Source organism: Lissotriton helveticus, chromosome 7 (genome assembly GCF_964261635.1).
Source record: "Lissotriton helveticus chromosome 7, aLisHel1.1, whole genome shotgun sequence".
Lineage (NCBI taxonomy): Eukaryota > Metazoa > Chordata > Amphibia > Caudata > Salamandridae > Lissotriton > Lissotriton helveticus.
Window position 1 is genome coordinate 1,291,245,644 of NC_136068.1, and position 23,331 is coordinate 1,291,268,974.

General features: G+C 44.4%; 1 protein-coding gene across 2 annotated transcripts in view; it reads left to right on the forward strand.

The window, feature by feature from the left end:
* The first annotated feature begins 3,718 nt into the window (after window positions 1-3,718).
* SAP30BP (SAP30 binding protein) overlaps window positions 3,719-23,331 on the forward strand; it is a 356,156-nt gene continuing 336,543 nt past the window's right edge. For both annotated transcript variants that reach the window (XM_078654538.1, XM_078654539.1), the window contains exon 1: window positions 3,719-3,932. In XM_078654538.1, the coding sequence (XP_078510664.1) occupies window positions 3,728-3,932 (205 nt within the window). In that variant the 5' untranslated portion in view covers window positions 3,719-3,727. The remainder of the gene's footprint in view (window positions 3,933-23,331) is intronic.

The following is a 23,331-nucleotide window of genomic DNA, read 5'->3' on the forward strand; positions in this document are numbered from 1 at the left end:
AGAAAACCCTAATTAGTGCTTCCAGTTCTACCTAACCTGCACCAATTTTCCTCTGGTAAGTGACCTCACTTGCGACGTGGATTCTCCTCACCACTCGCTATTCTGCCCCCGGGGATTCCAGACAATCATATAACAATCACTAACGAGTTTTGTTAAAACATATATCAATATATCAGCAAGAAAAACAATTTAAAACATTTCATAATTTTTTCAAAGCAATAAACATCAATGGTACATTTGATCGATCGATACTTTTAACAGCAAAAATGTTCACAGTTAGCAGCAAATAACCTATCTACCTATCTTAACTAGTCCTACCTCACTTTAACTAGCCCCTAACCATCACTCTGCTACCAGAAAATTACTGATAGAGCGCGCAGGTCACCCAACTATAATTTTACCATATGCACATTGGGCCCATAAATTCAATTCACCATTTTTAGTAATCGGGTAACCTTACACTCTACTACCAGTAACCCTGTTCCTTCCTATTTTATTTCCAATGTACCCGACTTACCAATCCACTGTTACAGGTACCTATGATCACAATGGATCAGGGAGCTAGCTGTAAAAGAAAGGCAGACACCAAAAATACAAAATACCATTGACTCTATTTGCACTCATATAATAACCACAGACTCAGGAAGTTTTAAAACCTTTATCTAGAATTCATCAGATTCAGAAAGCATAAGGTTCACAGCAAGTAAACTGTCAATAACTAAGATTATAAAGAGCACATATCCATATAGGAAGTAGATAAGACCAACCATTTAGGATTTATAAAGGGAAGGTAAGAAAGGGAATATACTAACATGGGTTTCAGAGCTTAGACTCAGTATGATGTCTAAAGGACGGGAGAAAAAAAACATACTATGAAATCACAGTTGAATATTTCACAAACTAAATGTAAGAACGTACTAATGGGATGGATAAAAAATGGAACATGCTAGTATAATGGCTATAATGTAGGACTTTATCATTTGTCAGCAAAGGAAGGGGAAAAAAGGAATATAGGGCAAGTACGATTTTATTCAAAGCAAAGAAATAGAGAGTGCAAAATGGGTTCCTTCAGATTTATATTTACCTAGAACGGTGTGGAAACCAACCCTGGCCACGGGTCAGTTAAGGACAGGAGAAAAGGACCCCAAGGAAGGACAGTCGCCAGTAGGCCAGCAGGTGCAGAATGGACACCCAGGACAGGAAACCCAGATTAGGATCAGGACAGGACCACCAAGGTAAGACCAGCACCCGCAGTTCAGTTGCAACGCCTGAGCTCCACCCTCTCTGCAGCTATCAGTCAGAACCCCGATTGGGTTATCGAATTTCCCAGCGAAGTGCTTCGCCAGCACTTAAGGTTTCCCAAAACCCCCTTGGGTCTATGGAAATTACGGACAGAGTGCTCCGCAGCTCCCTGTATCAGTCACCTATTGAGTGCGTTGGGTCAGTGACAGGTCAGCTATTCGGACAAGTCGGACGATTTCTCTAGCTAAACCTAGGCTAGTTATACTGTTTTCGGGTCAGTGTACCACCCCCCAAATGTTACAAGTGTAAGAATCCCCAATTTCGATTAGTCCAAAAGTAGGACAGGTCAACACACCAACCAGGATTTGACTTTCTCAAGCCCCAATTTACATCTTTTGGGACCGCCTATTGAATTTGGGGTTCCCATGACATAGGTCTCCATCTTACAATGGCATACACAGATTTTATTACAATTGTTTCAAATGCAGTACATTTCGGCTCAGTTAGCTGGGCTACAGGTCGATTCCCAGGAGCATCTTGACTGTGGCTGCCAGCTGGCTGGGTTCCACTGGTACAAGGTTTTCTTCCCTCTGCCATGGTGACATGCGCAGTAGGGACTTCTAAGATGGGGTAGTAAACGCCTCCCAGGCCCAAAAGATTCGATACATGAAAAGTAAAGGAAAACAATTTAGAACATAGAAATAAATGAATACACTGTATACCAGGAATCCCTATATTACTCCCCTTACTTTATACTAACTATAGCATTAAGATTAGTGCAAGACGAACAGCATTGCAAAAGCTGCAGTGCAAGCTTCAGCATGTGAGAACACAAAGCGGCCATTTTATAGCTAGTGCGCAAGTGCAAAGATTCCCACCAGAACTGCGAGTACGTCACGTCACATGAGTGTGACCAACGCATGCGCAGAAGAAATTCCCGCTAAGCAGCGGCCATTTTAGAGGCAAGCGTATTAGGATAAGTAAACACATAGGCAAGCATCACTGGGACACCCCCGTATAGTGTAAATGTGCAATATTAGTAACATGAACAGGTTGATTACATTTTATTAACGTTATTTGAGGTTCTTGATCCAAGCAAGTCGCTGTACGTGCGAATCCTTGCTCCATCATATGCAAAGTGGACACCAGTACAGTGATTACGTTTCTTGAAGAAATCTTCATAAGGGAAGGCTTTCCTGCATCCATTTTAACTGATAATGGAGTGCAATTCAAGTCAGAGGAGATGAAAAGGTTTTTACAAGTACTTGGCATTGAACAAAAATGTACAGCACTGTACCATCCATGTGGTAATTGTACTGTGGAGAATGAGTGAACAGAGTACTGAAGGGCATAATACAGTTAGCTAGTACAGAAAACAAAGATTGGGAGGATCAATTGAAGAAGATGCTATGGTCTTATAGGGTAACTGCTCATGACACTGTTGGAGAGAGACAGTTTGGTCTAATGAGAGGAAGGATTACTCATTGCAAAATCAACCCGGGGTGGTAGAAGTAAGACATGTTAATGGGATAGTGAGGATATACGAAAATGTATCCTAGCTTCTCAAGACAAGAATAACACGTATTTTGATACCAAGCACAATACTAAGGAGATGTGTTTGGAAGAAGGATAATTGGTCAGGGTCAAATGTGGAAAAAAGGTGGGGAAAGGAGGACATAGCCAGTTCTCTGGACCCAAAAGGGTGGTGAAAGTCATGAGGAACACCGTAAGTTTAGAAGATGGTATTGCTCACCACATGAGTCGCATTTCTGTGGCTCGTCAAGGCGTGATAGAGGAAACAAAAAATGTGAAGGTGAAAGAAAGGTGCAATTATTGGTGGATGGAAGCTTTACCTAATGTGGAAAGAAAGAATGTTGGCTTACCTGTAAAGGCACCATCAAACAACTTAAACATGTGTATTAGTGAGCAAGGCGTTGAGTTAGCAAGAGAAACAGTTGTTGCAGAAAGGTCTGGCAGGGTGATTACAACTCCCAAGGGGTTAGAAGATTTTGTGTGTGGGTGAGAGGCTCTCTTGTTTTTCAATTGTTATTGTACATATTTATATCGTTCCTTCCATGTATTTCTGTTAACACGCAATTTATGTATTTTCCTTTTTGTGTTTCATTTGTTTAAGGAAGGGGTAGGTGTAGTAATTAGGTTGTATTACTAGATGTGTGGCGGGGAATCTAGCATGTGTACAATGTAATGCTGCTTTATGGATGGGTAGGGGGTTGGAATTTGTTGCCTCGTTCTGGTGGAGTTCGTGTTGCTCCTGTGGGCATCCTTGTATTACCGATTTACCTTAGCAATAAAGAAGGAAATCATACATCTGTGTCTGAGTGCCTTACTACATGCCTCTTGTAAGATGGCCGCCGCTCTCTGACACTGAAGCGGAGTGTCACCAAGTTACAAGCTCACTCCTATTGGTGCTCAGTTTGTCTGGGGGCGGGTAACATTGAAACATTGCCAAGATGACGACAACTTGATGCTTCCTTGTTGGGGTGGTACGTCATCAGGGTGCGCAACGGAGGCAATGATGGAGGGCCGCACAAACGTGTTATCAACTCTTGCTGTCTATGACGAAGACTCGGAAGCAGAGTCTGGTGGTGGCGACGACGATGAACCGCTCGAGGCTAGGGTGGACGAGGAGCCGGTGGTTGAAGAGGAGCCCCCGGCTGAGCGAACACCAGGTTAGGACTCTTTGAGATGGTGATGTACTGGGTAAGATGTGTCAGGCGAGGTTCAGAGTACCGTGAGCAGAGGGTTTATGATGTAGGAGTCCTACCCGTGAGGAAACGCTAAGTAGCGGTGATGGTGAGGAGTACATGAGTGGGGAAAGTGGAATGTTAAAGTTAGTAGATCATTTTCTCTCACATTCTGTGGCGCAATACTGTGACTTGAATGCTCTCACATTTACCTTTTCAAGAGGGATCTTTTTTTCCGTTCACAAGCGACGAGAATAACTGGTCTTGAGCATCCTTTGGACGTGAACTCCACGAAGGGCCCTTTGACTGAGCACGTCGTAAAGACTTCTCTGCTATTCACTTGTTCTATTTGATGTTGTGCAGTGAAGTAATGTTATGACATTGGTCGCTTGATAATGGAGTTGTAATAAGACCGGGCTTTGATTGCGCCAAGTTCTGCATAATGCCAGGTTTTGAGTTGTCCATGTATGCTTATTTTTTAATTCCACCAAAGCCTGCATATGAAGAGGTTCCATTTATGTAAATTCTATAGGTGTTCTGTTTATGGGCTCTGTTAAGACCAGCGTTTACATCTTGTCAAGGCTCCGAATTTGGCTGTATTGTCATAGTGCCAAAATTCTAGTTACTTGTGGTAAATAAATAAATAATACCTCTCTTTTTGACTAGACATATATCATAACAGATAGCTCAATAAATAAGAGTCAAGATTCGAGGTAGTAGGAGTTTTGCAGGTTTAATACAGCATAAGGACAGGAACAGGACAACCTGCATAGGAATAGGATGACAGGGCCCAGCAGCTGCTGGGGCTGGATCTGGGATGAGCGCGCTGACATTTAATAACAATACATGAGCATATATACATAACGCAAACACATAGCATTACATTGCAGTAGGCGTAGCAGTGGGTGGAGCAGAAGGCGTGACGCGTAGCAGTCGCGAAAGATAAGGGCGAAAAGAGGTGTAACAGGGCGTATACATAGACATGTGATGCAAACGTAACAGAATATGTCATAAATGGGGCGGAAACCATGGAGGGGGCTACCTAAGGAGCCGGGACCTCTAACCTGATGGTGCGCGCAAACTAGCAGTGACGTGTTACTAGGAGAAGCTGGGGGCTTCGAACTCTGTGATAGGAGCAGAGACTGAAGTCTGGAGAGTCAGGGCGACATGTACCTAAACAGTATCTAGTATCTGATGTTTAGAGAACATATTGATATAAACTAGAAGTTAGGAGGGGAAAGGCTAACTTGATTCTAAGACTGGACCATGCATTATTCTACATGTAGTGCGTGATGAAGAATATTAAATGACCATTAAATGCAGTATTTCTCTAACGTGGAGACGTGAAGGCTAGACAATGACGGAAACTATTGATGCAGTTCAGTAGTTTAGGAATGCAGAGGAGGAGGACTGAACTGATAACTGGAATCATAACATATTCTTGGCAGACTCAGAGACTGAGCCAGGCTGGGCCGGGCACTGCGAGGTAGGAAGTAAGTGAAGGGTCGAGGATACAGGTGGGGGCTGTATCGCTCCTCAGCGAGGCTTCAGGAGACAGGAGCTGAATCTGGTGTCCAGGCCCTTTTGAGGCCTAGAAACGGGGACTTTATAATAGAATAACGTGCACACTGAGAAACGTGGCAACGTAGCTTTACATAGGCCTGATATTCGTAGTATTCACGAGGACTGGAAACTGGCATACTAGAGGTGGACACAACTATAATTGCGTCATTAATCGAACATGGGGAATGCATATGCATATTTAATCATGCACACATAACATATGATGGATGACACGTAGGGACACAGAACATGGCAAAATTTACTTTTCCACATTCCCTCCTTGTCACTACGTTTCCATCAGGAAACATCAATTTTCATGATACCATCTATCATTTCATACAGTATCCTTTGCTCGTCTCGAATTATCCTGGAACGGGATTTAGAACGGGGCTTGGGACTAGGAATACAAGAGGTAGCACAAATGCCGCAAATCGCAGGGCCACATTGTATACAGAGGCAGCAGCTGAATATGATCGCTACTGCAATACCTAGAAAGGACAATATTTTCCATCCCCATGCGGAAATTATATTCCAGAACCAACCGGACCATGTCCAGGTGCCTGGATCTTGGTGTAACAGATGGGCAATTTTATGGAGTCTGGTTATAGCTGAATAAACAGACGGCGCGTTATTTGGAATGAAAATGCAGCAACTGGATCCGATGACTCTACAGGCCCCGCCCCTATCGGCCAGTATGACGTCAAGGACGAGACGATTCTGTAAAACGACAAATCTCATAGCAGATTGCTCTTCGGATAAGTTACCTAGAGCAGAGGCAGTCTCATTTACTACAGCTTCGAGGGTTCTGGTTAACCTACGGATCAGTTTACTATTCTGGATAGGTCCTATAAAGAAAAAGAAACCTCTATTGAAATCTGTATACTGTTCTAGAGCAGTTTCAGTATAATCGACAATTGGGGACTCCCTTCTATGTCTAATGTGTACTAGACGTGTGTTTCCATGATAATCAGGTGGGGCTAGGAAAACAGGTGGCAGTAGGAAGGCAATGTAACAGGTTCCCTCCCAATCGAGGGGCAGACGAACATATGCAGTTTGACCACAAATAAAATAAGAATGACGTGAAGCTTTAAAAATAGATTTCCCACTGTCACTATACTTGACAATAGTAGTACAATCACTATGTCCTACATGTACGGAACCATAATTACGGACACATAATTCGCCTTTGACTGGCAGTACTGAAATAACAGGTAAGTCTGGAGTGGTATCAGATTGAACATTCAGGACCATAAAATTCGACGAATAATTACCTAAATTATACACTTCATTTTCTAGATCTAAACCTGTTCGGTGGGGAAGACCTTGTTTGTCTGGAAAACATGTACTGTTAAGAAAAGACATATCTGTTGAGGATGACGTTAACGTGGACCATACTCCACACGAACCATTATGTGAGAATGGATAAGGAAAAAGTGGTAGAACTCCCTTCGGTGTCTGGAAAGGGGGGAGTCGACCACACACCCAACAATTAGTGGCATTGCTGGTCTGGTGTGAGTAATGTAACATGCGGATGAATGAGTTATTTCGCATAGCGAGGCGGTAAGAGAGTTCATGAGGAGGCAGATCACTAAACGTGTGCTCTACTGTAGCATTAGCAGACTTATTTACATTAAGAACTGGGAAATACAAGAAAAATGCATAACTGGTGCAGGAAATCATAATGCTGAGAAACAATATGAAACATAGAAAAACAATACATCGGATTGAGTTTTGACTAACTCTCTCACTATGGGGGTCTATTTTATACATTGTCAGAAACAGTCTAACCGTTTCACCTAGGGGAGGACTTAGACAATCAAACTGACTGACTTATTTTACTAGACCGGAGTTTTAACTTATACTCCTGTTGCGGAGTTTTCTCTAACAGGGGAGGGGTTGTAGCAATGTCTTTTGCGGGACAGTCCTTGAGAACAATGCTTTGGCAATCCTTCAAATCCTGGGAAATGTTCTTTAAGACGGGTTTCAGTCCATTAAAAAGTTTAATATGAGAAAGGTGCACCCAGCCTTTGCGTCCTTCCAACTTCACGGCTGTACGGGTGGTGAGGAGGACCTGTCGGGGCTCTTTCCAACGAGGCTCCAGCGGACTTGATCTGTCAAAGTTGCGGACCATCACCATGGATCCTGGAACGATTTCGTGCGGTGCCACCTCGGTATTGTCTGGAAATGCGGCGGCAACCTGTGAACGACAAGAGTTGAGGGCAGACATCAAGGAAGCTAGGTAATCTGTCAGCATATTACTTGAAACATCGGTAATACTTCGGGGTCTAGGAGTACCCCACATATTAGGGGGGCGGCCGAAAACGACCTCATACGGGGACAGACCTGATCTGGAATGTGCGACCATGCGCATATAAAATAAAGCAACTGGTAGAGCTACCAGCCAGTCCACACCTTTTTCTTTGCATACCTTTGCGATACGAATTTTTAGAGTCTGATTATGTCTCTCTACGAGACCGGCTGCTTCAGGGTGGCGTACACAATGAAACTTCCACTGGTACCCTAACAACAGGGAAACATGCTTCATGAGTTCAGATGAGAATGGCTGGCCGTTGTCAGAATATACGACTCTAGGGAGTCCATAACGGGGGAAGAACTCACGAACCAACTGCTTGGCAGTGGTCGCGGCTGTGTAATCTGGAACTGGATATGCCTCCGTCCACCTGGACAAAGCGCATACAACTACAAGGACATACTTGAAACCTCGACATCGCTCCATCTGAATATAATCCATCTGGAGGACTTCAAAAGGGTGGTCAGGGGGCTGGAATCCACCTTGTTCCACCGGGACACTTTTACCTGGATTAAACTGACAACATATCATACAGGTACGGACTTTCTGCTTGGCTGCAGCTCGTAAATGCTTGTTGAACCAAATGTTCTGGATACTGTCTAACATAGCTTTTTCTCCTAAATGTGCTGGACTATGTGCGGTATTAATAATGACTTGAACCATAGAGTCGGGGAGAAACCATGTGGCTCTACCCTTTGTTAACCATCCTTGATCTGTCTGGACCCCTCCTTGTTCGGACCATTTCTTGATTTCTTCGGGAGTAGCATGTAACTGTATGTCTATGACATCTTGTGTAGGGTCTTTAACTGTCATACATGTAGTCGGATCTGGAGTATGTGTCTGTGTCGGATTAACTTGAATGTCTGGAGTCTGTGCTGTAAGCTTGGCTGTGCGATCTGCTAGATCATTACCTTGGGAAATAATGTCAGTAACTTTCGTATGTGCTTTGCACTTCATGATAGCAATAGATGTCGGTAAATGTATGGCATCTAACAGAGCTTGAATAAGGAGACCATGCTGAATCTTGGTTCCATGAGAAGTCATGAAACCTCTCTCCTGCCAGAGCACTCCGAAGTCGTGTACAACTCCAAATGCGTAACGTGAATCTGTGTAAACATTAACTTTCAAGTTCTTGGCGTGTATACAGGCTTGTGTCAGAGCAACTAGCTCTGCTGCTTGAGCGGACAGGGTATCAATACGGTGTGTTTCAATAACTTCAGTGTCAGTAGTCACTGCATACGCGGCGACTAGTTCTCCTGTACTTGTTCTCATACATGAACCATCCACATAAAGTGTCAGGTCGGGGTCTGGTAACGGAGTATCTGTCAGATCTTGTCTTGGCTTTGTCGTAATGTTAACTACTTCCACACAGTCATGTGTGGCTGGATTTGAAGTAACTGATGGTAACAATGTAGCAGGATTTAAAATGTTGCAGCGTCTGATTTCTATGTGTGGCTGGAACAGTGTCAATTCATAACCTGTTAAACGTGCAATTGTCAAGTGCTGAGTTTGTGTTCGGTTTAAAAGAACTTCCACGGAATGTGGAACTTGTACTGTCAAGGTATGTCCTAAGACTATGGAATCACTTTGTCTGATAGCTAGTGCTGTGGCTGCAACTGACTTGAGGCACGCAGGCAGAGCCTGGGCTACAGGATCTAATGTGCTCGAAAAATAAGCACAAGGCTTGTATTGTCCTGCTTGATCTTGTGTGAGAACAGATAATGCTGTACCTTCACGTTCAGTGACGAAAAGTGTAAAAGGCTTACTGTAGTTCGGTGTCGCTAGAACTGGAGCTTGGCATAGGGCTTTCTTTAACTCATTGAAACTAAGTGTATGTTCAGATGTCCAAGGGAGAACAGTCGATACGGCTGCCTCCTGTGTCGTTAACTGTATCAGTGGTTTGGCTAGAAATGCATACTGAGGAATCCATTGTCTGCAGTAAGAAGTAAGGCCGATAAAAGCACGTACCTCCTTCTGGGTCTTGGGCTGAGGAAGACTCGCTATTAACTGGATACGGTCTGGTGTCAACTGCCTACCCCTCTTGGACAGTAAGTGTCCTAAGTAGACCACTTGCTGGACACAGAATTGAAGCTTCGAAGGGGACACCTTGTGCCCCATCTCGGCTAGGAAATACAAGACTGTAAGGGATGCTTGCTCGCAAGCACGTTCAGAACGGGCTGTGATCAGTAGATCATCGACATACTGGAGCAGGGCAGTGTCAGTTGGCATGTGAATGTTGTCTAGTTGTCTCTTGAGTGCTTGACTGTAAATACTAGGACTTTCTGTGAAACCTTGAGGAGCGCGTGTGAACATATAGCTCCTTCCATTTAAACAGAATCCGAAAAGGAACTGGCTGTCTGGATGAATAGGAACACTGAAAAATGCGTTCTTGAGGTCTATGACAGTGAAGAACGTGGCTTCGGAATCAATGGCCGTTAATAGGGAAGAGATGTCTGGGACAACTGGGTACTGAGGAATAATACATTTATTAAGCTCTCGTAGGTCAATCACTAATCGATATACTGGGGGTGCATTTGGATCAGTACGTTTCATGACTGGAATGATCGGAGAATTACATACATTGGAGTCAGTTTCTACAACCACTCCTTGAGCAATAAGCTCGTCAATAATTTTGGATAAGGCTGCTACAGCCTCAGGTGGCAATCTGTACTGTCTGATTCGTGGTAACACTACACCTGGCTTGAGAGTCACACGATAGGGTGTGATTTGCATGTAACCAACATCAGTTGGACCTTGTGCCCACAAGTGCTGTGGAACATTAGACAGTCTTGAATCAAAATCTCGTAATACATAGTGACCCTTAAAGTCACGTAGGAACAATCGTATTCCCTCTGGGGAACAGCATATAACTGCACCTAACTCTTTCAGTGTCTTAATGCCTAATAGGTTTTCTGGACATGACTTAGTAAGTAACAGATCAGTAGTGCGGGACAATGGACCTACTTCTAGAGTAACTGGCTTTGATATTTCATTTACGATGGGTTTTCCTGAAAATCCAAGGGAAACATTTCTTGAGCCTGAGAGCGGAGCCCCTGGAACTTCGGCGTGACTAATTGTGGTCCTACTTGCCCCTGTATCGATCAAAAACTTTCTGTCTTTCCCTAATACTTGACTATGAACATAGGGACCTTCTTGATCTACAGGTATCTCGATGAGAGGCAAGCCTACCTCCCTCTCTAGGCTGTTTCATGAATACTGCTGGTACTCTGGATACTCAGACTGTGCATACTGGTACATCTGCGATGTAACATGCTGTGTTGCAGCAATAGGCTGCGGTGCGGTAACTGTCTGTGGTGCATTCTGTGGCTGAGGAATCTGTGAAACTTGTTCTTGTCTAGGCGGACGTGGTCTTTCTTTAGTCTTACCAGTAGCTATGTTGTGTTTCAGAACTGCACACTCATTTATAAAATGACCTGGCTGTTTACAATAATTGCAGTTCCCTTTAACGGGAGCTGCAGGATGACTGGCTTGATTCGGACCCCTCTTCTGACTGTCTTGAGGAACAGATTGTGCAACTAGTACTTTCATTTTCGTGTCTTTCATACGTTTTCTTTCGTGTTCTTGCTCTTCTCTGATTCTATTCTGGTGGTATTGAAGCATCTGCAACATCTGGGACGGGGTATTAGCTTGCCAGGTACTTTCGACTTTCAGAACTCGATTTTTAATTTGTGGGCTTGAATTCTCGACTAATTTAGTAACAAAAAGGTGAGGGTATGACTCACTACTTGTCTTGAGGCCACTGTTGATGCTAAAACATTTTTCAAATCTAGAATAAAAATCACTAATATCTTCGTCTTGTTTCTGTTTACAGGCTGAGATTGCATCCCAGTCTTCTTTTCTAGTTGTCAATAATCTGGGTAAAACTTGTATTAATAATTCTGGTAATTCTTTACATTTATCTCCAAGACCGGTACCTGGTACTCGTATCTTATCTTCAGCTTCTAGAACTGCCCAATCGATCTTTTTCTCTCCCACCTCCCATTCTTTTTCCTTGAGCTTTTCATACACCCCTGCAGGCAGCAGAACCTTTAACATTTTAATTATATCTGGATATGTGTATTCTCCCATACGGAGCATGTCTTTTAGTTCTCTATGGAACCCTGCTGGATCTTTGTCATGACAGGGAATTAATTTCTTCATCTCGAGGAGTTCCATCTTTGTAATTGGAGTGTAAACAAACACTCGTTCTAGTTCGCCACCCGTTCCTCTAACTGGGTGGACTTCTCGTAACGGATTCTGTCTTTCCATGTAAAATGGTTTACTTTCTGGGGGTGAGACATGAACAAAATGCGGGTTCAGAAACGTTCTATATTTGTGACGCTGTTCTAGAATGACACTAATTAAGTCGGTACCTAAACCTTTCCATCTATACTGGAGTAACTCGTTCAGGACATCATGTAACGGGCCTGGATCAGAGTGTTGACCCTCATACAAAGTAATGAGGTGCTGAATCATATACATACCCACCAGTCGTTGCTCGGCTGGGGGCATTTTCAGAAACATTTGTGCCACTATTTCGTCTGGAAAAGTGGTAGAATCAGTAATCCATCGGACTGCTGATCGGGCTAGTTCTTGTTCATGCATGGTACTAAGTTCACTATAACCGATTCGTGATTTCAAAATGTGATCGGTAGCTTGAAACACTTGTTCTAGGGAACCTTGTTCTGGTGCTGGAGAATGAAAAATAGACTTGTGTTCTAGGCGTAAATGGCGATCTGGAAATCTAGATTTTCCTACATACGCTATTCTGGCGGGATTCTCGTCCTCTACCTCTTCAGTATCAGAGTTACTTTCTTTCTCGCTTACTTGTGCTGCTTTACGTTGTTCGTGTATCTTTATTATTTCTCTACGGATTTTCTTGTACATACTCTCCATAGCACCGACGGTCTTGTGCTTACCCTCGGCTATATTATCACTCCACCTTGTCAGGGTTTTCATTTCGGCCGGATCTTTAGACGGGTAATCTTGTTCTCTTATTAGACAATTGATCAGAAACTTTAATATCATGAGCTGGATCTCGGCTTTCCTTTGAGACATGGCCTCGCTAATGCTCTCTGGATCATCCCCTGTACGGATGAAACGATATATTCTGTCTAGATCTTCTTTCATATTCGGTAAGGTGACTAGGTACTCGGCCACCTTTCTTACGCGGAATGAATATAAAACCATATTATCCTCGCCTGGGACTGGATCATAGCCGCATTCGGCAAGGGATTTTCTTATTTCTGCTACAGTCTGATGTCTGGGCGTACGCTGTGACGCTTGTGCATGTAATTCGGCTGTCGTTAGACGCTTGTGTGGCGGCGGGGTTTGAGGAGTACCTCCCCCTGCGGCCCCTAAACTAGAGTCGTCTACTGAGGCTCTTCGTCCTGGCAGAGTGGGAAATGGAAATGTAGGCTGGACTTGTATGGCGGGCTGGACCGGGGGTACCGTAACAGGTACTCCGGTGTCTGGAGGAGCGGGAAGTGCCTGATTTACAGGGACTGGCGGAGCGCGAACAGGATTTGCATATTCTGGGACTGTGTCGTCCAAATAGGACGAAATAAAAATATCAGCTGCGGTCTGTTTGTGACGTAGCTTGGTCGGAACTAATGGTGGCGGGAAATTACTGGATGCCTCTGGGGTCGCTTTTGGCAAGCCCTCGGCAAGAAGAGGATACATACCCCTATCAAGGGCATGCCTCTGTCTGTCTGATTGTTCGGCTTTGACTTGTTCACCTATCTCGATTAGTTCTTTTTCTTGTGCTCGTTCTAAGGATTCTCTACTTAATTCTGACTTTCTGATTTCCTTTTCAGTTCTTTTATGAGCTTCTTTGCGCCATAACTCGATGGCATCTTTCTGTGACTGTCTGGCTTTCTTTTTCCATAATGCTTCTTCTACTCGCATGATGCACTCGGCATCCCATGTACCCGATACGGGCCATCTATACTTTTCTTCTAACTGTTTGGTATACTCTACCCATAAATCTAGATACAATATGGCGCTTATGCCATGCTTCTGATACATAAAATGACCTGGACTGTCCCTCGGCGGAACAGGAACTGCTTCTTCTAACAAACCCTTTCTAGTTTTTAGCTGACGTAATCTCGAAAAGAGAGACATTGTAAACTTGAATCGGAACACAATACAATACACGAGGAACAATAACAATTGGGAGAACAATTCAGGCATACCACGACATTGGAAATACATTGAACAACATCATAACATAACAGTTCGGACAAAATATTACCTGGAATACTGAGAACAGAAACACAAGAATTTCTCGAGAACGGAACAGACTAGAGTTACTGGATGCACTGCTGAAACAGTACGGAACATACCGGTCCCATAAAGGGACGCATCAAGACCCGTATCCACCTAGGTGAACACTTCGTTTGTGAGTCTGTGTACCACCAACCCACGGACCAGAGTCAATTTAGATTGACCCTGTCTAGATACTACCCCAGTAATGGTACTCACCGGGCAGCAAGAACGGAAGGCCTCGGACTGGACTGGACTGCTACGACGACGGACGACGAACTTCGGACTTCAGTTACGGGTGGGCCTCCGGATACCTCGGACCTTGGACTCTTGGCTTGGGCTCTGGTCAGGACTCGCCGCGTTCCTCCACCGTCTCGTTTGGATGCTGGACCGCCTCCTCCGTCTCCTCCGTGGGCCTGAGGGATACTTGAAGCAGAAATATCTGCCGGTGCACAGAAGAGTTCCGTCACGACTGCAGAGGGTCAGGGGGTCGGCGTGGCTTCACCGACGCGTGGGGAAAGGGCAAGTCCCTGTTCGGGCGCCATTATGTGGTAAATAAATAAATAATACCTCTCTTTTTGACTAGACATATATCATAACAGATAGCTCAATAAATAAGAGTCAAGATTCGAGGTAGTAGGAGTTTTGCAGGTTTAATACAGCATAAGGACAGGAACAGGACAACCTGCATAGGAATAGGATGACAGGGCCCAGCAGCTGCTGGGGCTGGATCTGGGATGAGCGCGCTGACATTTAATAACAATACATGAGCATATATACATAACGCAAACACATAGCATTACATTGCAGTAGGCGTAGCAGTGGGTGGAGCAGAAGGCGTGACGCGTAGCAGTCGCGAAAGATAAGGGCGAAAAGAGGTGTAACAGGGCGTATACATAGACATGTGATGCAAACGTAACAGAATATGTCATAAATGGGGCGGAAACCATGGAGGGGGCTACCTAAGGAGCCGGGACCTCTAACCTGATGGTGCGCGCAAACTAGCAGTGACTTGTTACTAGGAGAAGCTGGGGGCTTCGAACTCTGTGATAGGAGCAGAGACTGAAGTCTGGAGAGTCAGGGCGACATGTACCTAAACAGTATCTAGTATCTGATGTTTAGAGAACATATTGATATAAACTAGAAGTTAGGAGGGGAAAGGCTAACTTGATTCTAAGACTGGACCATGCATTATTCTACATGTAGTGCGTGATGAAGAATATTAAATGACCATTAAATGCAGTATTTCTCTAACGTGGAGACGTGAAGGCTAGACAATGACTGAAACTATTGATGCAGTTCAGTAGTTTAGGAATGCAGAGGAGGAGGACTGAACTGATAACTGGAATCATAACATATTCTTGGCAGACTCAGAGACTGAGCCAGGCTGGGCCGGGCACTGCGAGGTAGGAAGTAAGTGAAGGGTCGAGGATACAGGTGGGGGCTGTATCGCTCCTCAGCGAGGCTTCAGGAGACAGGAGCTGAATCTGGTGTCCAGGCCCTTTTGAGGCCTAGAAACGGGGACTTTATAATAGAATAACGTGCACACTGAGAAACGTGGCAACGTAGCTTTACATAGGCCTGATATTCGTAGTATTCACGAGGACTGGAAACTGGCATACTAGAGGTGGACACAACTATAATTGCGTCATTAATCGAACATGGGGAATGCATATGCATATTTAATCATGCACACATAACATATGATGGATGACACGTAGGGACACAGACCATGGCAAAATTTACTTTTCCACATACTGCAGAGTTTTGCATATTGTAATTATAAATTTTATTTATACAGCGCTTACAACCCATTGCGAGGCGCTGAAGCGCTTTGCGGCGATTAGCACGCTACTCCTGAATTTAAATTTAGAGGCTGATAGTGGATTCGTAATTTTTGTGCTTTGTGCATTAGTTGGGTTTCTGCTTTTGATCCTCTTTGTGTTAGTGATAGGCATGTTCCACCCCGCTGTCAATTGAGTATCCATTTTCTGACTAGCAATCTATGTTTGTAAAAGTGACAAGCGAATAATAGAACAGGTTTGACCATGCAAAAATCAGGAGGATGAGCAAAAGCATCTCAAATTGCTCACATGAGGACAGAGATAAAGAATATCTAGAACACTGCCATGTTTCCAGCGCCTGAAAGTATTATTATACATATTGGTGTCATTTTAGGTAGCAAGCGAGAACGTTCAGATGCCCTCTCCTCCCCATGTGTATTGAGGATGACTGGGTGAACACTTCTGTGTCGCCGTTCCCCAAATCCACCAGCCATGTACTAGAATTTATTCATGATGATTGGTTAGGGTATCTCTGTCTAACTCGACAAAAGTATTTCAATGATTGTTTCGGGGCTCATACCATCACTTCAAGTTCGGTCATAAGGCTGAGAAGAGGTAGTTTGTATAAGTCTGGTTACCTCAGCTGTGCTGTTAATGAAAATGGGATTAGTAGTTACACTTTTTATCAGGAATGAGTTCTAACGAGGAACACTTTTACATCTGTATTTATACCACCTGTAAATATTGTTGGAGCAAAGTCCCACTGACGGCTCCACCTATTTGACTGAAGTGAGGTTAATTCGAATTTCATAGTTTACAGTTGTTTTATTTACCTGTTGCAGTTAGGCCTGTTTAACCAACTACAAATTAAATCCATGGGTCAGACTTTATCACACCCGGTGATCACCGGCTACAATAAACTCTAAGAAACGTACTTATCATTGCGACCCTGTGCAAACAGGTGTTTGAGATGTGTCAACTGACTAGGCCACTCAAATAAGGCCTGTGTAGAGTTATTTAGAGAGGATGTGATTGGCATATCTGTAGCTAGCACACCCAAGTATACTGAGGATAACAGACTTAAAGGCCTTCCTCCATGGATTATTAGAAAATATAATTGGTTCAGCTACAGTTAATCTACTACTATTAACATGACAGGCTCTCAGGAAAATGTAGTTATAGGAATTCTAGCAACCGACAAAGTTGTTACTCAACAGCGAAATTAGTGACTCTGGCTACAATACACAACATTGTACTTCTCATAACTATATTGCCCCTGCACGCCCCTGGGTAACACATCTCAGATGCGCAGGGCTGCACAACTCAAAGTATGTGTCAGTGACTTGTTGAGCGACCCAAGGGCTGTGAACAGAAAAGATGAGGGTATACGGGTGGGTCTGTCCTGCGTGTGAAGATAGTCAGGAAAGTTGTGTGTTACAACCGTGAGAAAAGAAAATGTGAACTCAAGTTGGTGCTGATGTCTCGGAGAGATTAGATTACGATAGAACAATAAGCCTCAGTTGGGAAGAATTCACAACATCTAGAAACATTAATCCTTTGAGTGGGTCCAGTCTTTGGCTCGAGGGTCAGCAAGACCAAGCAAAAGATGACGACTAAAAAGGCAGATGTGACAGCCAATCGAACCATCGGGTCGCAGGTGTCAACAGTGTAGCAGTTGCAGATCAGTTGGGATTCGGCATAAAGTAATGGCTCAAAGTTGTTACTCTTGGTAAGGGTGTACTCTTTTGTATGAGGTAGTAAGGCTCATGAGAACGCGCCACCAGGCCCTAAATATTGGATGAGGAATGGAATAGAGGAAGGCCTGTTCCCCAGTCTGTGGGAAGGTCCTCCTTTTAATCCTGTGAAAGGAACCCCGCTCCTAGAGGCGACCCTTTGTGTGTGAGAGCATTAAACCGGGTAGGGATGATATGACCCTATAATAGTCATGTGAAAGGTGGTGTCTCTCAACCACTAGGAAGAGGTGGAGGCAACCGCTCGCATGCTAGTTGCTTTTCAAAGGAGGGGTAAGCACAGGGAGATCCGCTGTGGTGAAACGTGGACTCTTTCTTTATGTAAAAGAAAAGACAGTGCTTAGGATGTGCAGACCCTGGGGTTGTCTGTGAAAGGACTTTTACCAGTGGAGAGCTTGGTGTAATGAGGGAATACGCGACAGACGTGCTGCTCCCCCGCTGTCCTCCTGTACCACTAGGGTCGGATGGGCTTTGCCAGGTGGGGTGCTGCGGCCCTAAAATACACTAAGGCTGAGTTTGGGTCTGCATGCGTGTGTGCATATGCCAGATATCTGATTGCCATGATTCCCTTTAATAATTTTGTTTGAGGAAGAGTCTTGTGGACGGAACACATTTAGCTTTAGAAAATGTTACTGGATGTAAACCTAAAATATGCTTGCTGTTGTGGATACTGGTTATAGTATGACTTTTTCCACTTGACCACATTGTGTAATCTAGGCCTTATAAAAATTGTCAAGATCTTATCATTTCTGCATGTTGTAAATGTACAATATTAAATTGCGATTCTCCTATTACCATGACCAGAGAATCTGGATTTCATTAAAGACACGGAGGCTTACATTATGCATTAATCCTTTAATGCAGCTCACAAACAGCCGCTTACATCACAAAGACTAGAATAAGAATAAGTGACATCACAGTATCCATAAAAGGCATGTGCCAGGGAAGATCAGCCTCTTTTAAATGCCTCGAACGACAGGTCAAGCTGCAAACGAAGAATACATCTTAAAACTTGAAGGAAGAATTGTCGAAACTTGGAAAATCCTTAGAGATTCATCAATTTGAATTGTCTGGAAGAAAATAAAGCAAATCAAGAAAGGTACAAAGTAACCTTCAGAATAAGCAATAAGAAAAGCATAACATAAGGTTAAAAGGGTAAGAAACATTGAAAACATTGTAAACCACATCAATCCTCAATTTCCCTCCAGGGAGGGACGGGAGGGATAATGTTAGCCTCCGTGTCTTTAATGAAATCCAGATTCTCTGGTCATGTTAATAGGAGAATCGCAATTTCATTACAAGACAGGAGGCTACATTATGCATGTTGGTAGCCCTAAATAACTGCATCAGAAACATGTTCAATTGGTTTACAATAATGATGTGCGAAGGTATAGGCATTAGACCAATCAGCGGACTTAAGGATAGCATCCAACTTACCACCAGACCAGAATGACTTGCTGGCCATAGCACTCCTGAGAGAGTGAGCCTGGAACTTAGACAGGTCAATACCAGCAAGGTTCATAGCAATTTTAACCCACCTAGCGATAGAGCAGGATGAGATGGGTTTAAAGGGACTAACGTAAGAAACTAAAAGTTGATTTGCATCAGGAGGACTAAGGTTAGACATTCTGGAATCGTATTCCATCATGCAATCAACAACACATAGTTTTGGATGAGAGTCAAAACGAGGGTAAAAGATAGAATCAGACATGGTTTTAGTTCTTCTAAATATTTCAAATTTAACACCAAACATGTCATAACATCTATTAGAGATGTCCAGAGCTTTGACATCTGAAACTCTGCGACAAGAAACTAGACATAAAAGAGAGGCAAGCTTAATTGAGAGACATTTCCTGTTAAGGAGAGAATTGTTAGGCCATGAACAAAAAAGATCAAGCAAAAGTTTAACATCCCAAACGGATTGATATCTAGGACGAGGGGGTCTCTTAAGGCGAGTACTTTTAAGAACTCTACAGATAACGTTCTTACCTACCGTTTTACCATTGACAAGAGTGTGACCGGCTGAAATTGCAGATCTAAAACAATTAATTGATCTATAGGAGAGACCATTATCATAGATTTCGACAAGGAAATTAACAATATAAACTATAGGAGCCTCCACGGGATCCAAGTTCCTCTCCAAGCACCAACTAGACCATTTCTTCCAGATGTTATTGTATCTGTAATGGGTTCCAGGTGCCCATGACTCTCCGAGGAGAGTGAAAGCAGACGACGAAAGTCCAGACAATTGGTGAGATTGCCTGACACTTTCCAGGCAAGAAGGTTCAAACTCCCTGAAAGAACCAGGTGATGATCCTCTCCGTCTGCGTTTAGGAGGAGGCCCTGAATTGCGGGAATCAGGAAGGGAATGTCGCAAGAAAGTTCCAGAGCTGTGGGGAACCAGGCTTGAGACGGCCAGAAAGGAGTTATCAGGACAAGGGAGCATTGTTCCTGTCTCACTTTCTGAAGAACCCTCTGAATCATTGCAAAAGGGGGAAAGGCGTAAGGGCGAAGGGGAGCCCAAGGCTGGAGGAAAGCGTTCACAGCTAGAGCACCCGGGTCTGGCATCCAGCTGAAATATTGGGGGAGTTGGAAGGTCAACCTGCTTGCGAAAAGGTCCACGTCGAAGGGACCCCAAAGAATGTTCAGGGAATTGAAGATCGTCACATCGAGTTTCCAGTCGCTGAAATCTTGAAGGAACCTCGAGGTCTAATCCGCCGAAATATTGGATTTCCCTGGAAGGTATTCTGCTCTCAAAGAAATCTTGTGTTCCAGACAGAACATCCATAATTTCTTGGCCAGATCCGATAGGTCCGCGGACCTCGTGCCACCGAGACGGTTGATGTAAGAGACCGCAGAAACGTTGTCCATTTTCAGTAAGACAGATCTGCCTTGAAGTGAGTGTCTGAAACTCATCAAGGCATAGAGTCCAGCGGTCAACTCTAGAAAGTTTATATGATGAGAGGACTCCGAAAGGGTCCAAACTCCACCGGTGTCTTGGTCGAGGAGACGAGCGCCCCAGCCGTGGAGACTGGCATCTGACTCCAAGACAAAGTCTGGGGTGGAACCGAAGATAGCCCTTCCGTTCCATGCATCCAAATTGTCCAGCCACCTAGAGAGTTCCAGTCTCGCTGGTTGGTCTAGAGAGACCTTGTCCCCATACCAGAGACCGGACCGGAGAGCTTGGGCTTTCACCCTCTGGAGAGCACGGTAGTTCAGGGGACCCGGAAAGATAGCTTGGATCGAAGAAGAAAGAAGACCCAAGAGTCTGGCTAATTCTCGTAGGGAGAGAGATTGATGTCTCAGGACAAACCTGATTTCCTTTCGAATTTTCGCAATCTTCTTTTTCGGCAATGAAAGAAGACAGCTTGAAGTGTTCACGGTGAAACCTAGAAACTCGAGGGATTTTGAGGGCGTCAGGATGGATTTTTCTCTGTTTATAATGAAGCCGAGATCCTCTATCAACTCCATGGAGACCCTGAGGTCTTCTAAAATTTGTTCCTGGGTTTGAGACATGATGAGGATGTCGTCTAAGTAGATAATTAAACAAACGCCTCTTGCTCTCAGAATCGAAACAATGGCTCTCATGACCTTGGTGAAACACCAGGGGACGGATGAGAGACCGAAGGGGAGAGCTTGAAATTGGTAGAGGTGTCCGTCCCAAACAAATTGGAGGAAGGATTGATGTTCCCTGGCCATGGGGATAGTTAAGTAGGCATCCTTTAGGTCTAGCTTGACTAACCAATCTCCTTGAAGGAGAAGGTCCCTGAGAAGATGGATGCCCTCCATCTTGAAGTGGCGATAAACTAGGTATTTGTTTACTTCCCGTAAATTTATCACTGGCCTCCAACCTTTGTCCTTTTTCTCTACCAAGAAGAAGGTACTTACAAAATTCTTTTGTGACCAAGGAACCTCGATAATAGCTCCCTTTTTTAGCATAGAGGAGACCTCCTCCTTGGCGATAGCTAGATGTTCCAAGGGGAGGTCCAGAGGTCTTGGAGTCGTGGATTGGTAAGGAATGTCCACGAAGTCTATCTTGAACCTGCCGACTGTTTGTAGGACCAACGGGTCCTGAGTATAGCTTTCCCAAACATGGTAAAACAATTTGAGCCTTCCCCCGACCTTTGGAAGGGTAAAGAGAAGAAAGGGCACTTACTTGGGGTGTTGATATTAGGTGCTCCACGGGAGGAGAAGCCTCTGCCTCGTGAACCACGACCTCCTCGTTGGGGATAAAACTGTTTGTTCGAGGGGTAGTATCCCCTTCCTGCACCACCTCTTCCTCTGCCGGAATTATAGGGCCGGAAGTTGGCACGGCCGGAAGAACGGCCCCTTCTTCCGGCCTGACCAAAAACATTAGAAGGGAAGACTTTTTTCAAGTTGCTTTGAGCCCTATCAAGCGCCGTAAAGGTCGCAACATATCTGCCAATTGACTTAATCATATCCTGCCCGAAAAGTAGGCCTTGGGGTTCGGATGAAGGCTCCTTGTCGGAAAGGTCCCCTAGCATGGGGTTAATTCTGTTTAGGACAGTTTTTTTCTCCTTTCCATGTTCAGGCTCGAATTAGCATTCTCTAAAAGCACGATAGCTCTCTGGCTCCAACCCCTAATGAGTGCAGTGTCAAGGGGAGTATCTGAAATATAAGACTCCTCAGCAAGGTCAAGGATCTTGGTGAGAGGACCTAGCATGTCTAGAAGACGGTCCTGGCAGGACTTAAATGCTCTTTCGAGGCCTTTTCTTGGGTCCTTTCCCAGCTTAAAAAGAAATTTAATAAGGTCTGGGTCAAGGTTGGGGGTCTGGCAGACCTTATCGCCAATCCATGGTCTCGGGCACTCAGCCCGCATAGTGTTCCTTGTATCAGTTTCCAAGGAGTTTCTTAACCATTTGGTTATAAACTTGCCGACATGTTCCTGGGGGGACCATTTAGAGCTATTAGGGCGTGAGATGTTCTCAGGAGAAAACATCTCTCCCCCTAGGGGTCAAGGATGGCATCCTTGGAGGAGGGTCTGACTCAGGGAAGGAGTTGGGGGTCAGAGTCATTGAAAAAGTAATCATTAGGGTCGAAAACGAACTCGTCGTAGGGTTCCTCGAAAGTCTCCTCTACGTCGGAGTAGGTATCAGAATGAGCACTAGCACCATCACCACTTGTGCCGCTTAGGACACCTTCCAGAGTTGTACCGCTAGGGGTACCCAACCTCATTGTGCCGTGAGGGGCACCAATGCCTCTTGGAGCGCTAAGGCTTCCCAAATCCCGAGAGGTGCTTGGACCTCCAAAGTTCCCCGCACAACTGCCCGTAGTGTGCTTGGTTTTCCTAGGTGCTTTAGACTTTGTAGGGTGGTTAGGGTTTTGCCCAACATCACTGAGAGTCCTCTTACGAGACATGACCTTGTTAATAGTATCGAGCATGCATGCTCTCATTTCTTTTTTCAAAAAGTTCTTCAGGGCGTCACTATTATGAGAGGGAGCGGAAGCTGCAGCGTCCTCACTCTCCATATCTGACATGAGGACAACGGGTATAGTGCTCAAGGCAGTATACGTAATATAAACAACAAAGGAAAGCTTATCTTGCTCTTTTTAAAAAAAAAATTTTTACCAAGTATAGGGCACAGTTAAAGTAAGCAGAGAGTTGTATTGACTCTCTGCTCCGATTCCAATAATGTTAAATAAATCTATTTCGCCGAGGGGAAACAAGGCAGAACAGCTGATTCTTGGCT